The sequence below is a fragment of the Cladophialophora bantiana genome, assembly GCF_000835475.1.
Source record: "Cladophialophora bantiana CBS 173.52 unplaced genomic scaffold supercont1.15, whole genome shotgun sequence".
Classification (NCBI taxonomy): domain Eukaryota; kingdom Fungi; phylum Ascomycota; class Eurotiomycetes; order Chaetothyriales; family Herpotrichiellaceae; genus Cladophialophora; species Cladophialophora bantiana.
Window position 1 is genome coordinate 1,072,712 of NW_015971589.1, and position 15,321 is coordinate 1,088,032.

The 15,321-nt window shown below is 51.1% G+C and overlaps 5 protein-coding genes across 5 annotated transcripts; 2 read left to right on the forward strand and 3 right to left on the reverse strand.

The window, feature by feature from the left end:
• Positions 1-2,201: 2,201 nt before the first annotated feature.
• Z519_09553 (uncharacterized protein) lies at positions 2,202-3,765 on the reverse strand (the record flags this gene model as incomplete). Its single annotated transcript, XM_016767275.1, has 8 exons — positions 2,202-2,277; positions 2,346-2,422; positions 2,482-2,735; positions 2,785-2,859; positions 2,930-3,097; positions 3,175-3,518; positions 3,591-3,624; positions 3,672-3,765. The coding sequence occupies 8 exons, from the start codon at positions 3,763-3,765 to the stop codon at positions 2,202-2,204; spliced, it is 1,122 nt and encodes a 373-aa protein (XP_016616791.1).
• A 1,654-nt stretch (positions 3,766-5,419) lies between these two features.
• Z519_09554 (uncharacterized protein) lies at positions 5,420-6,735 on the forward strand (the record flags this gene model as incomplete). The annotated part of the gene is made up of 2 exons (XM_016767276.1): positions 5,420-5,706; positions 5,748-6,735. The coding sequence occupies 2 exons, from the start codon at positions 5,420-5,422 to the stop codon at positions 6,733-6,735; spliced, it is 1,275 nt and encodes a 424-aa protein (XP_016616792.1).
• Positions 6,736-8,299: 1,564 nt separating this feature from the next.
• Positions 8,300-11,986, forward strand: Z519_09555 (uncharacterized protein; the record flags this gene model as incomplete). Its single annotated transcript, XM_016767277.1, has 1 exon — positions 8,300-11,986. One exon carries the CDS (start codon positions 8,300-8,302, stop codon positions 11,984-11,986), a length of 3,687 nt encoding a protein of 1,228 aa, XP_016616793.1.
• A 241-nt stretch (positions 11,987-12,227) lies between these two features.
• Positions 12,228-13,019, reverse strand: Z519_09556 (uncharacterized protein; the record flags this gene model as incomplete). Its single annotated transcript, XM_016767278.1, has 1 exon — positions 12,228-13,019. The coding sequence occupies one exon, from the start codon at positions 13,017-13,019 to the stop codon at positions 12,228-12,230; it is 792 nt and encodes a 263-aa protein (XP_016616794.1).
• A 761-nt stretch (positions 13,020-13,780) lies between these two features.
• Positions 13,781-14,413, reverse strand: Z519_09557 (uncharacterized protein; the record flags this gene model as incomplete). The annotated part of the gene is made up of 1 exon (XM_016767279.1): positions 13,781-14,413. One exon carries the CDS (start codon positions 14,411-14,413, stop codon positions 13,781-13,783), a length of 633 nt encoding a protein of 210 aa, XP_016616795.1.
• Positions 14,414-15,321: the final 908 nt, after the last annotated feature.

A 15,321-nucleotide genomic window follows, 5' to 3' on the forward strand; every position in this document is an offset into this window, starting at 1 on the left:
TCGAGTGGAACGTTGTATATCTATCCTATAGAGGAGTAATTCCAATGCATTTGCGCAAAAAAAATTCGGTCTTATTGGATGAAAGGTACTGGTCTGATCCATCGTCAGCATCTTTGAACAAATCTGGCATTGATCTCTTGGGACCTCGAACGCTGTCACCTCCCACGAGTTCAACGCGAGACAGAATATGGAGGAACAGAGTTAGAAATGGATGACCTGTTTCCACCGCACACCGTGCTCCAAAGTACCTTTCTTTTCAGATTGGTATTCAAATTTTGCCAGGGTTGGGGTAAAGTGAGAGCGATGGAAAAGAAAGTCAGGTGATATGAATTGACCATTCGAAGAGCTTGAAGGGCAGACACATGGCCAGCGAGGACGAACATCACACGCCAGTGGCCATCACGATTGGCCACTCCCTTTTGCAACTCCCTGTGGTTGGTGCTGACGAAATCGATTTGAGCAAGAACTCGTCCTAGTCGGGAACATAGTAATCATCTCAGCTACGGCCTTATCCTCACGATAATGCGACTAGATATTACACTGCCTTGCCCGATCCTGTAAACTCCACAAGCTTTCAGTACATGAGAGCGATCAGGCATTCTGCTTGAGGATTACACCATTCATATCAGTCATGTTGCCGAGAAACATCCACAGAGAGGACCTGTTGACAGCAGAACGCCACTGTGGCAAACCAACCAATCCACCAATGCTTCAACCGAGGCCTCTCTATATCAACCTCGGTGCCACCGTTGGTCGATAACGAGGTCTGGACAGATCTGGCCAGGTCCAGATCCTTTCAGCGGACCGCTTGTTGCCACAGTGCAAATAGTATATTGATAGGCAGAGTCTCTCTGAATAGCCAGCAGAGCGAACAACACAATCAAGCAGATAGATCCACTCTCACACTGTTTACAACAGGACCGAAGAGAGTAAGGTCACAGAGAAACACACAGATAAGAATGGGCTATTGCCTTGGCTTTCTAGACTTTGAATGTTGTCCGCCGTCTGCGTTCACGAATTCTTCCCCTTTGTGATTCGACATCCCTCAGAAGCGCACACTTGCGGGCACGCAAAGATTTGTAACGGGTTAGGGTTCCCTATCCCTCTGAAGGCATTTAACGAGTGTCACAGGTGATGGGAGTGTCAGTTTTGGGAGACCATTTAACCCGAAAACCAATTGGGCTTATTGTATGGTGAGTTTGACGCTGTCCTGTCAGCACTGTTCGAGGAATGCCTCACGCGGGACTTTGCGTTTGGAGTGAACAGCATCCGGCCCCCACAATTGCTGTCACGCATCCTAGATCTTGGTCAGCTGCGCATGAATATCTTCAGTTGTACTCAGCGTCATAACCTTGACCACTTCATCGAGGCCCAAGTCCATGGCGACGTCCGCCTCGACCGAGACGTCGAAGCTCTGGTTGTCGACCCGTCATTCCGGGACAGCGAAATCTGGCCAGATCTCGACTCCATGTCTGCAAAATGCTGATTTCCTTGCATTGGCATCATGGGTTTTGTACATGAAAGTGCAAGATGTGCTGGTTGACTTTCGAGGCCCCTCTACGCCGTCTCTGGCGGCAAGAGTAGCAAGAAATGGCCATTCCGATGCAGAGGCTATTGGGAGGGCGGTGAGAGAGCTGCCAACGTATCCGGGCGCATGGTCGAACTGGGGGACACATACCCAAGTTTGCGAGAAATGAAGCTCGTCTCGCACGTGGCAGTACGGTTTGGGTGCCGGAACGGCTCGATCATTGACGTTCCATCTTGGGAATGAAAATGGACCACCCAGTTGCGGCCTCGGCCATCACATTCCCCAGAAGAGGGTGATCACTAAGCCAATAACCATAGGGAAACAAACTGGCGTGAATGATGTATCAGGCGGACACAGATCCTCGCGTGAGACTTTATCGACTCTTGCATCTCTACGCATCTAGTGTCTTTGCAGTGATATCCTGTATATAGCTGTCCGAGTTCTCTACATACGTGGGCGACGATAGCACTATGTCCCTCCTGCCTAGACCCATCAACGCTGATCTCCGATGTCACTGATAAGACTTATCTATATGTGGACAGAGGTAAGCACACTATTGTTGTTGTTGTTGTTGTTGTTGTTGTTGTTGTTGTTGTTGTTGTTGTTGGTATATTCGTCCTCTTCATTCTTAATAGTGTGGTTCGTCATTGTAGGCTCTAGCTTTCGTAAAGCATTACAACTTTGACAGAACTCCGTTGCTTTCTAAGACCGAGAGATGTCCGCGATTAATCTCAGAAATAGTCTTGCACCTGTGCGAGAACGTAACAGTTACTCAGCCGCGCCTTCAAGGGCATCGATTCTGAAGGCAGGGACTTACCCAGCTAGACCCATAGTGAGTTTGAACTCGTCATAGAGAAGCTGGATGGCCAACACTACTCCTTTATGGCCGTTGTACTGTAGGAACGTGTCAGCTCTCTAGAGATTGCATACAAGCCTGTCATTGGGCAACTCACAGCCAAGCCCCAGATTGGGATCCTCCCGGCAAAGCAGAAGTCAGCGCCCAAAGCCAAAGCCTTAAAAATGTCTGTTCCCCTCCGAATTCCTCCGTCAATGCCAATCTTGATCTTCCCTTTTGCTACGGGAGCACATTCTCGGAGAGCATCCAACGTCGCTGGGACACTGTCCAGTTGTCGTCCACCGTGGTTGGAGATGACGACGCCATCCAACCCGTACTGGATGGCAGTGACGACATCTTCGGCAGTGTAGACTGGAATGATGGTTAGTCTCCCAGCAATTGTGACTGGAGACTGACTTACGTCCTTTTATCCACAGCTCCAGGTTTGTGTGAGTCTTGACGAATGAGATGGCTTCGTCCCAGTTTACGCCATTCTCTTTCAAAGCCATTAGCCCGCCTGGGATGTCACCAATCAAGGCACCGAAATGGTGTATTTTGGGACGTACCATAGGCTAGTTCATTGTCTCCGCCCTCTAGGTTGCTCATGTCCAAACCCGGGGCGATGTTGGGATACGTGGTTCCCTTCGGCATACAGAAGGAGTTGCGGAATTCGTTCAGTCGTCGTCCCAGCATTGGTGCATCAACGGTCAAAAGTATGGCTTTATATCCCGCCTCTATAAGAGCTATCAGTCAGACGGAGAATCCAGATAAAATACAAGCGAGAGTGTCATTTGACAGGACTGGCACTTACTCTCAGCCCTCTTCAACAGCTGAACGGTCAGCTCTCGGCTCCTCAACAGGCTAACCTGCATGGCATAGGGATTTGTCTTTCCTTCGCCTTGCTTGATAACGTCTTCCAGTGAGTCTGTTGAGTAGGCGCTGAGTCCCATCGCTACATTCAGAGCCGCACAAGCTCTTGAAGTGCCCACTTCCCCCTCGGGATGAGCAAGTCGATGCATAGCTGCTGGAGAGAACCCAAAGGGGAACAGCACTTTGCTTCCCCATATCGTAGTGCTCGTGTCGACAGCGGACACATTGCGCAGAATGCGGGGCCGTATTCGATATCTGTCAAAAGCGGCTTCATTGTCTCGAAGACTGCCAATAGAGAGGTGTTGGCGATTCCGCCCCAAGTCCTTCTTCCAGGGTATTTGAGACCGGCAGACTCACGTTATCATGTCCATTGCACCTTCGTTAAAGTACTCTGTAACGTTATCAGCCTGAAGAGCTATGAATTCGGTTCCGTCTAACCTCGATACATCTTAGGGAGCTTTTTTGATGCCTTGTCTTTCAGATCTTTGATTGAGAACACCTCAGGGTCCAGCGTTCGCCCTCGATTCGCCATGATGGTATGGTATGCGAGACCTTTGCCAAAAAGAATCCACGGGTTGCGTTCTTATGCAAACCTGTACCCTGATCGACCAGTTCCCGTAAGGAAAGTTTCTGAAGGTTTCTGATGGCTTATATACCCGCGAGCCTCCAACCGTAGCCTAGGCTAAGGTTGGTCCACGCCCTTCAAGTCAAGCGGAGGAAGATCCGCGAAGTTGATATTCATACCACAACAGGCAACGCCCCACTCAAGGACAACTCCGCCCTGTGTTTTCGAAACCCGTTATCTCGGGCTAGTAAAGGAAATGCTGAGTTGGCAACCTAATCCGCGCACTGTAAACGGACTATTTCTGACGTGCTATCTTCTCAAACCCTGCGCACAAAAAAAATGGTTAGCAAAGGATAGCCTGTTCTTACATGAGTTCCTCGATTATCACGGGGCATTATCACAAGCCTCGTCCAATCTGGTTAGGCCTATGAACTTTTGAGGCCAGCTCAAGCTTTTGAATCCTCACATTAGTGGTCTCAATGTGTTAGAATGCAGTCCGGTTCATCCTTTTGGCAAAGATGATGATCAACAGGGGCCTTGAGATTCAGATCCTGAGTCCTTGTGCCTTCATTCATCCTATGCGCTACCAGGGTTCATGTTTTCATAAAGACAATTGCGCCAGGGGGAGGTATCGTCCAGCCGTGACTCACCTACTGTTTTCACTCCTTTCGTACTCGTTGGGTTGATCTCACCTATTCATCTCACTCCCAATTCTGAGATCAACGCAGTCGCCGTCTGCTGAAGATCATTGAAGACTAACCGGAAGAGACATGAGGACGATACATCAGTCCATCATTTCGAAATCCCAGCTACAGCCAAAATTAAATAGACTTGTGTGTAAAGGGTTGCGCTAGGCTGCTATTGGGTTCCCACTGCGTTTGAATAGTAGAAAGAAAAAGCCTCGAGGTCCGCCGGGCTCTATGCAGTGGTCACTCACCGATGCGATCCTGTTGATCGACCACCTTTGGAATTGGGACGTCTTGTTTCGAGTGGTCCAACGGCCGCTATTAGACGAGCATCTATTTGGCCACCCGAACGCCCCGTCGTACAAGGTGTCCAGTATTAATTGCTTGCCAATGCGACGAGGCACCACCTTCAATGTGAGCAGTCGGGACGGCTACTTGATCAGGCAGTTGCTGCATCCAATTATCAAATGTCACAGAAGCCACACCGACACGTTTTCCCAAACAGTAGCGGGTGGTGTCAAAGATGTGCTTAGTAACGGTAGTTGATTTGAACCAACAGACCAAGCAATGTCAAGCTTCGTGATACCTCGTATAGCTCTAGTCCTCATGGCTGCCGGAAGCATCAAGTGGGAAGGGGTCGACAGCAATCCCCGTGATAGGAGATGGTTATTTCCTCATTGAGAGATCGGTTACAGACGCACAGGAGCATAACACCGTTTGGCGATGGCTGCATCGTACCATGCTCTACTCATGATGCTCAGTTACCCAAGAGACCGTGGCGCCCAACGAAACCCTGCTTACAGCATCTGGCAAAGATATTTGAGTTGCTGTGATTACCATATATGAATCAGTATTGGAAAGGCGCATGTGGCATATAAATCTGGGTGTCTCTCCCATCTCTTCATTCCTCGTAAGGATGCCTTACAGCGTTGAACATGTCGCAAACCGTCGTCTCCAAGGGGATATTCCATGGTCTTCCGACCTTCCCAGATTACGAAGGGAAGAAATTGCGGATCATTGTGACTGGGGCAAATGGCATCTCCGGTTCGGCAATGACCAAGGTGCTGACTGAGGCTCCGGAGAGATGGAAGAAGATTTATGCTCTGTCACGTCGTCCGCCATCGGGCCAGACCGCCCCCAATGTCAAGCATATCGCAATAGATTTCTTGGAGAGCAACCCAGAACAAATTGGCCAGACCCTGAGAGACAATGGAGTTGAAGCGTAAGTCTTTCCATATCAAGCCGATCTCGCTGACAAATTAGAGATTATGTGTATTTTGCCTCATACGTTCAGCCACCTCCCCTTGAAGGCCAAAACTTGTGGAGTGATGTTGAAGAAACAACCAAGCAGAACGTGGCCTTGTTGTCCAACTTTTTGGGTGCCCTACCCTTGGCGAACATAGCTCCAAAGCGTATCTTGCTCCAGACCGGTGCAAAGTACTATGGCTTGCACATTGGACCAACACCGATACCGATGGAAGAAGAAGATGCTCGCCATGGAAGTCAGGGAAACTTTTACTTCCCACAGGAAGATCTATTAGCGGAGTTTTGCCAAAACACCAACTCCAGCTGGGTGGTTACTCGTCCATGCTTTATTCTTGGCGCCGTTGAAAGTGCAGCCATGAACATACTGTGGCCCCTGTCAATTTATGCGGCTGTTCAGGCTCATCTGGGACTTCCCCTGGAGTTTCCAGGAGATGTGGCAGCGTGGGACGTCGTCAAGCAGCAGTCGATGTCCACCTTGATTGCATACCATGCTGAATGGGCACTTTTGACACCCGAGGCCGGTAATCAGGCGCTCAACCAGTGTGATGACAGTGCCTTTGCATGGGGAAAGTTCTGGCCAACGCTTGCTAACTGGTACCAAACATCTGCAGGTCGACCAGCACCCAACGCAGATGCATATGCAACCATCACCATGCCTCATCCTGTTCCGCCTCGAGGGTTTGGTGGACCAGGGCTTGTGAAAGCGTCGTTTAGTTTTCTTGAGTGGAGCAAAAAGCCCGAGGTGTTGAGGGCATGGGAGGAATTGAAAGTGAAGCATGGACTCAAGTATACTCCCTTCGGAGAGAAAGCCATGGATACATTTGGACTCATCGACGGCGAGCTTCTTGGCGGATGGGGTCGAGTTCTCAGCATGGATCGCAATCGCAAATTGGGATGGCACGGCTTCGTGAGTACTAAGGAAGCCATCAAACAGGTGATCGCTGAGATGGTCGAACTCAAGATCGTTCCCCCCATGCTCGTGTAGCTCTAGCTGGTTTGATACGATGCAAATTGAGGTAGCAACTGGAGGGACAATCCCAACTTGTACCGAATTATGACCTTTGGTATCAGCAGGTTCGCGCGAAAAATATTCATCTTGAAATAATCCAGCCGATGAAATCAGGCCGATTGCAGCGGGAGATTTCTCCCAGATTTCTTGCTTCAATATGACCACAATGAGACCGCTTCAATCCTGCATGAAACGGAATCTTTTGGACTATAGCTAGGGGAAAAGGATCGAGTGATACCATCCACCAACGAAGAATAATACTCGTGGTCTCAATTCACGCCACCCCTATTAGAGACAAAGTTCAGTGCTACCTGATATGTGGTTGAATCGTTCGACGTAAGTGTCAAGGGGAAAGCCAAGTCTTTTGGGCCTCTCGCCCATATGCTTCCATCTTGCTCTCGCGGGCATACCGAGTGCAGTTTTAATTGTCTGTAAGCAATAAGGCATGCTGATTCTGGGCAGGGAATAATATGGCAAAGCGTCTGAGAAATTTTGTCCAGAAATTGGGGCGCAGGGGGATCTCGGCCCATCTCGGGGGGCTTTGCCAGTTGTCTAATAATCAACTTGTTAGCGAAACCTGGAGCAAAAAGGGTCTATCGGGTTTCGAGCCGTGGTCCATAATGAACATTCGCCATTAAGAATCAATCCGAGCCAAAGTTGCATTGTTGCAATGAGCGAGAGAGATGGAGTGGCCACTGCCCAAGCAACCGAGCTTGTGCCAATGCTCTTTTTCACCTACAAATACCCACAGAAGAGGGCAAGAAAAACTCGGTTTGTATACCATTTACTGATGCGAAACAGTACTGTTAAATCGTCCAACAAGGTTGATTGTGAGCAAGACAGTTTCGGGAAGAGCAGATCGATGCTAGCGGTGGTGGTTGAAGCTGCCAACGCAGCTGCCTATTTAATAGAGTGGTTTGAGTGGTGCAAGAGTGGTGCCACCAGTGCAGGAAATGAGAAGGGGGAAGCGGGAAGCTGGAAGTTTTTGTCAGACGACTGGATATAATACCTTGCTCAGCTGACACAAGCAGAATTTGAGATGATATGACTCAGTCAGACAAAGGAATTTTATGGCTGTTCATCTCATCCCTGTCCGGACCCGTCATGGCCCGGGGCTTTTGGCCCCCTCTAGGCTTGATGATCTGAGCCGCAATGTGAAAAGAAACGGCGCCCGAGCTTTGTTTCATGTGGCAGCACGGGGCCGAAAAGAAATCCGTCCAACCTTGATGCAGCCAGTATCGTTCTCTGCCTTAACCACTGAGCCATCTGCGAAACTTGTACTCGGTATGGGTAGGGAGCACTTTGTACCTTATCAGTCGGCCCACGCGCAACCATGTCTCTCCCTAGATCTCTACTGTTGAGCAACCGTTTCACCCTCTCACGCTTGCGCTCTTCGCAAGTCCTTCGTTTCTGTCCAAATCTGAGCACTCTTTTAGTTCCAGAACAGTCCATGGCATCGACCCGTGTACGATAGCACCACAGGTGGGCCGTTTCCCTGTCCAACTACTCTGGCTTTCCCGCGTCCCTGAACACGTTCATAATGGATAACTTTCGACCTAAAGGCTATTCGCGTCTCGACTTTGGCGGTCCAAGACCCCATGACGCTATTACTGAAATCGAGCTACAGCATCCCCGAAATGCACCGGAATTGACGACGGCTGAGCCCTCTCAAAGTTCTGCCCTGCTCATCTCTCCGAACATTTCAGGGCCTAGAGAGTTGGGGCGTCGGACAAATACACGATGGGATCCGTTATTCTTGAGGCGTTGGATACTGATTGCCTTTGCTCTCTTTTCCGCTGCTGTCATTGCTGCTCTGCAAGTAGTTTACACTGTCTCGCAAAATAACCATGGAATCGCTACGAGTAGCGACAGCGACCATTATCTGTGGACTTACGGGCCAACAGCTGTGTTTGTGGTTGTCACTGTTCTCTGGCGTCAGGTTGACTATGCTGCAAAGTCAATCCAGCCATGGGCGGAAATGGCCAAAGGCCCTCAACGAGCAGAGCACAGTCTTCTTCTGGATTATGTTACGCCGCTCCAAGTCTCGTCGTTCTGGAAATCTGTGCGACGCGGCCACTTCGCCGTCTCATCCAGCATCGTTGTCTTCCTCCTCATCAAAGTCATAACTGTCTTGAGTACTGGTATGTTCAGCCTCCAGTCGGTCCGGAAGAACGGAGTGCCCACCTCAATGGCAATAAATAATACATTTGACGGTACGCGCTTTCACGACGCAGAATCGGTGGACTCGAGGGCTGCATATGTCGCCTACGGCCACAAGGCCTATAATATCAGTCTCCCTGTTGGTACGACTGATCAGTATGCTGTTCAAAGTTTTTACCCCGGCGACGGATTCGTTAACGGCAGTCTAACATATTCTGCCGCGGTCGATGTTTTCAACGCCAATCTCAGTTGCGAATCTGGGGTACTCAAGCACACCACGGCTTTTGACGAACTTTCCACCGCTCCGATAGCCGCATACTACAACACTTCGGTGACACTTCCAGGCTGCCAAATATTCAACGCATACCTTGATGCCCCCAATTGGTTCTACATGCAAAATGACACTACTCACCAATTTGGCTATCGAGCATCATTCCAGAATGTGACCTGCTCAAACCTCGCAATAGATGATCCTACAAGGTATCGGTACATGATTGCGGCTACATATTCAGAGGGCTTCAGTCAGGACAACAACACTATGCTGAACTCGTCCAACATCGTCTGCGTTCCATCCTACTCCGTTCAGTCGGCAATGGTCACGCTCGACACACAGGGAAACGTCAAATCCGTCAATTTGACCGGAAAACCACGTCGCCTCAATAATCTCAGCGCCGTTGACATTGCTGATGGAGTTCTGGCAACCACGCAGCAAGCCTCTGCAATTTCTACTTCGACGTCATACGACGTGGCGTTGGATGTCTTTACGACCATGATGCAGCAGGATACAGTCAATTTCAAGGCCGAGGATCTCCTTGATACTACTTATCTTAATTCCACTGCTAACAGAATATACGGACAAATTGCGGCGCAGCTCGCGAACCTTTATTTGCTTTCTGACAGCTCCAAAAATGCAGCGCCGGTCATAGACGGGACAATCTCAAAAGACGAGAACCGTCTCATCGCCAGGCAGATTCCAATCAGGATCATGCAAGCTGTCGCCGCAGTGATGATCCTGCTCATTGTCGTCATCTTGTTTGTTCGCCCAAGAGGCGTAGTGCCAAGGAGTGTCGACTCCATAGCTGCAGTTGCTGCCATTCTCGCCCGGAGCCCAGCGCTAGAGGCCCGTCTTCGAGGTACTGGCCACCAGAGCTTGAGTGAGCTTCGCGAGACTCTCGCTCCGCACAGGTTCATGACCGCCACTGGTTACGAAGACGGAGCCCGAACCTTCTCGATTCGAATGTTCACCCAGGTCCAGTCAGGTTTACATGGATCGCCGGACCGCGGTATCTTGGTTCCTCAGAACATCAAATGGACTCGACCTTTCATTCTGCGAAGGATTGGCATGTCGCTCACTATCCTGGCGTCGATCGCTGCGATAATCGCTCTGGAAACCCTTCTGTCTCAATCACGAGCACATGACGGCCTCGGGACGGTGAATGACGATAGCGCAACAAGATATTCATGGTTGTATGTGCCAGTTTTGATCTTTCTCCTGCTCGCAACACTCTTCAACATCATGGACTTTGAGATAGAGTTCACCGAGTCTTTCCACGCCCTAGCAAAGGCTGATTGTGAAGCAAAATCTTCGATGCTTTGGTACCCACTGAGGCACATCTCTCTACACGCCACCTACAACGGTCTTAGACACAGCCGGTTTGCCTTGACCGCAGCATCTGTCTCGGCCGTTCTTGCTCCGCTTCTGACCATTATTGTATCGGGCCTATTCACGACCCAGGCAACCACGCAAGGCATAGCCGTTCAGGCGAATGCTTTGGACTGGTTCAACACCACCACGTTGGCCGATACTTCCACGAACGTCCCACTCCTCGTCATTGAAGGTAACATGTCATATCCCCAGTGGACCTATTCCGAGCTTGCGGTGCCCCAGCTTAGTCTTGTTGGCGATGATGCAGACCAGCTGCTTCGCCAAGGTGGAGCTCTTTCCGTCGACACGCCCGCGGTCCGAGGGGCGGTAGCGTGCAATGTTGTCCCCGAGGATCGAATCATGAATACCGCCATTTCAAACGGTCAGCTCTCTTCCAATATCAGCACGCCGGATCTCTGTGGAAACACCGGTTCTATCAGTGAAGGAAATACATGGCTCTTCAGCTCTATGGAGGTCCCAGTGAATGCTCCCGGGTATTTTAGTTCGAATTTGGTCTTGGGTTTTCTTGACACTTGCCCTACGCTTGCCTTGTACTACGGTCATGTCACCGACAACAAAATTGACCACTTTATACCGGTCTTGTGCACGCAATATCTCGAACGGGTACAAGCGAACGTGACCTTCAATCTTCCTGATTTCTCAATCTCTACTGATCCGGTGGTGCACCCAAACTCGGCAGTCAACTTTTCCAGATTCTATACTGGATTTCCCGCGCTGCAGGTCTTGAACATCTCCTCGACAGCCGACAAGCTTGACGACACTTTTAACGCCATGGTTTATGGCAAGGATGGAACCCCGACGAACGAGCTGTTGGACGAGAGCACATTGATCGCATCCTACACGCACTTGTATCGCCAGTACATGGCTCAAGTCGTCAACAGCTTCCTCCGCGCAGATTTCTCTACTCTATCCACCAACGCGACGGAGACCGTGGTCAATCCTCTGCAGGCGTCTTACATCAATCCCCGTCATTTCCGTCTCGTGCAGTCGCCTCTCTCCACGCATCTACTAGTGGGTGTTGTCGGGGCATTGTTGATCTGTGCGCTCGTGGTCTTCATCACGATTGATATGCGCAATGTTCTGCCCAAGCCCGTCGGCAGCATCGCTGCCGTGGCGAGCTTGCTGGCAGGTTCCCGCATCGTGGACCCGAAATCTGGCATGGTCCCTCCGGGTTCCGAATACTGGTCAGACGACGAATGGGAGAAGAGTGGCGTCTGGCAGAGCGAGATGTTCAGGATGGGTTGGTGGAATAAATTCCAGGAACCGGGCGACTCGTGGAGAGGAAGACAGAACGGGATCACCATGGGACCAGGTGAGGGTCAAATCCATGATTTCAGCCACGGGGACAGCCTAGAACTTCCCGCTTCCTTCCGAATTGATGCGCGCCCGAAAGTCGGGTGACATGTCTGCTTATGAACGAGATGCTGATGATGATGTTGATGATGATATAGCGAACGATCTTGAAAATAGCATGTTTGAAAATCATCACACCGTATTGCGACGAGTCCCCGTTCACTGAGACCTGGTCACCTGAAAATGACTCATCCAATCAGAGGCCACTTGTTCGTCGCGCAGCCATCGCTTGTAAATGGTAATCGGGGAAATTGTGCAGGCAAGCATGCGTCCCCCTCTCGCCAGTGGACTATAACACTTGAACGCTGGTCCGTGGACCCAGAGGCGGTAAGTCAGGCATCGTTGAAGGGCCAGGGAAGTATCCTGCAGGCCCGAGGGGTTCGGGATGGTCGAGATCAATGATCATGTCGAACCAGGTATATGGTGTGCGCCTGGAAGGGTGGTGCACTCCAGGTCCTCTGTCGTTGGCTTGGAGGCTCGGCTTTGTGTCTAGCGCTATGGGGTCTTCCTGCGTGTGATCTGTCCCATAATCATCGGTATCTTCTTGCTCGATCTCGTCGCGTGGCTCTGATGTCTCGACGTTCCCGTTCTCTTTTCTGGCGCTGTCGGGCTGAGGATCTGGGATCTCACTCTGCGGACTGGTCTCAGCGTTTTCACAGTCTGCTTCCTCATCAGCGCGCTCGCTTCTGTCGCTCTGTTCACCCCACACGGAATCGGACACAGGCGACGCGCTGGGATCAATGTCGTGTTCGTCTTCCAGAGCTGTACTTTCGACTTGAGCCAGAAGAGAATGCTGCGTCTCGCCTGCCCCAGGAGCGTCGTCATCTGTGTTCTGCCGGACGGAGTCGCTGGGAGCCAAGTTTTCATGCCCCTGCTGCAGCTGCTGTGGCCCCGCCCCCTTAGGAGCAGAGATTGTGTCCGAGCTGTGGTGGAAAAGGCCCCATCCTTCCTCCTCCTCGGGCTGCTGCTTTTTCGGTCGCGACGTGGACTGGCCCATTCCAGCTCCTAGTCCATGGTAATATTGGTGTCGTTGTTCGGTTCTGTCATATGATGGTGGTGTTTCGATCGAGGGATAGATCATGTTCTCGTGCTCAGCATAACCTCCCCGCATGTGCTGCCCGACAACGATGTGGCATTGTTTGACGATGACGACGACGACGAGGCCCACAAGGAGGATGAAGATGGTACATGTCAGTGGGGAAGGGAGGTGATCTGCACGGGGCAGATTCACCGAGGCAGCGGAAATGGTAGAGAAGAGGGAACGTGTTGGCAAGCTAGCAATACTATGTACCGGCATCACCGGTAGCTATGTCCCTGTCTGCCTTGGTGCTACGTGCGCGGTTGGGAAGACATCATCGTGCTCGACTACCTTGCTGACGCGCGACGGATGCTTCGCCTTTTCCCATCTCATCTGTGGGCCAGGCAAGCAGGCTATAGACGCTCGCCACGTATTTCTGTCGGGCAACAACCTTCGCTGCCAAACAGTTGTATCAGAGCGAAAAAAGACTCTATTTACTCCGCACAACTTGATTGACTTGTTCAGTCCTCAGAAGCCTCTGATCTAGCTTCGTTCAGGGCCAACTGGCTTCGATGACAGGCCCTTCCACTGCATAAACGGATTGGCCAATGGGCGGCCTAGTTGACCTCAAAGACCAGCTTCATGCCAGCCCCCCGGAGCGGAGATCCGCCGGATCTGCAAGCCTCACCAGCCTAAGGTACATAACCAGACTCGCCAAATATCTCCTACTGTATGTTTCGGCAAAAGTTGACCTAGAAAGAGAAGCGAAATCTAAATCAGAGTCTTGTCCCATTTTGACCTGAACCTCCACCAAGGCGTGTGATTCAGTCAGGATCTTCATCACTCCTTGCTTCTTCCTCCAGCGGAGTCCGGACCAATTCAATTTCAACCACGGCTTTTCCCTCAACCTTGGCTGCCAGGCCATTGTCGTCTTTGTCGAAATATATGGCCCACCTCTCGTCGTCCTCCTCGACCGCCACAAATCCCTCCCAGCTATTGAAAGCTATCCTCCACTCATTCAACGCCTGGCCAGACACCAAGGTCACAGGGCCAGTCCACTGCGGTTGAGCCTCAGCACGGATCCCATGCTGCAGACGGTACGTGTCTTTGTTGACGAAGATCCAATTGAGCATGTTTTCGGCATTGATGGTGCTGACGATGCCGTCGTATGATTTGTCCGGATATGGCAGAAGATAGCCAGTGAAGGGGTGCTTTCGGGACGCAGCTCTAGGTTCCAGAAAAAGATAGCCATCATCCAAGACAACTCTCATGTCCTGAAATTGTTCTTGACGCTTGGCACTCATTCGTTTGGTCGCTCGTCCACTGAGGTGGCATTTTTCCGTCTTGAGCTCGAGCTCGCTCTCTTCCTGTTTGCGTTGACTCTGCTCCTGCAGCTGGATCGTGGACGTTGCGATCAGAGGCACTGTGGCTGCCAGAGTAATCAAAGAGAGGACCATTGTTGCTCGTCGCAGAAAGGTTAACCAACAATCCAAGTCGAATGAGATGCGGGTACCTAAGTAGGTCAGGGGACTGGCAATCTGAAGGCGGGTGATACACCGCTTGATCGGCAGAGGGGGTTGTGCTGGCACGCCGGAAGCGGGGGGTTTGACGGTCGATCTTGTCAAGATGTGTGTGGCGGTGGTTGGTGTCTTTGACCTGCAGCCTTGTGGCGGAGACGGTGTTGCTCGTCTGTCCTTTTGACGTAATGGTGACCTGCCAGCTTCTCCGCCTTGTTGCAAGCGAGCGCAAGGTCCCCTGCTGGGTCCCTGGTGGCCTTTTCCTAGTGTTTCCTTGTTTTCTTCTGCCCTGGTGTCAGGAGCTGCCAGAGCTCTGACAGGTCACAGGTGGAGCTCGCCTGTCGACACCTGAACACTCGAAACTTGGTTCCTGCATCAAATATCCAATGAGACACCTCTTCGGCAGCGGCTACCGACCAAGCAAGTCAGGACTAACGCATCACATCGACGATAGCAAGCCACTAGAGTTGGCAAGAGCCACCAGAGCTGCTTTATCCCGCCGGTCCTGCCATCCGATAGTTCACGGCGCTAGCATGTCTAGACACTCAGTGCTGATGCGAGGAACGACATGAACCCCGACAACCCTATATCACCGACTGTCGACACTGCTCCGCAAGACCCGGACATCTTTGATGACGATAATTCTCTCCTACCTGACCACCAAACCTCCAGCTCCTCTCGTGGAGACTGCCAACCTCTAACAAGTTCTCTTCAAGCCCCGACTTCACCGTATGGATCCTTGAACCTGTCAATTTCCCAGAGTGGGAATGTCGTTGCTGACTTGGGAAGGACCGAGAACCGGAAGCGGCGCTGGACAATAATTTCAAGCACGGTAGCACTATCGGATA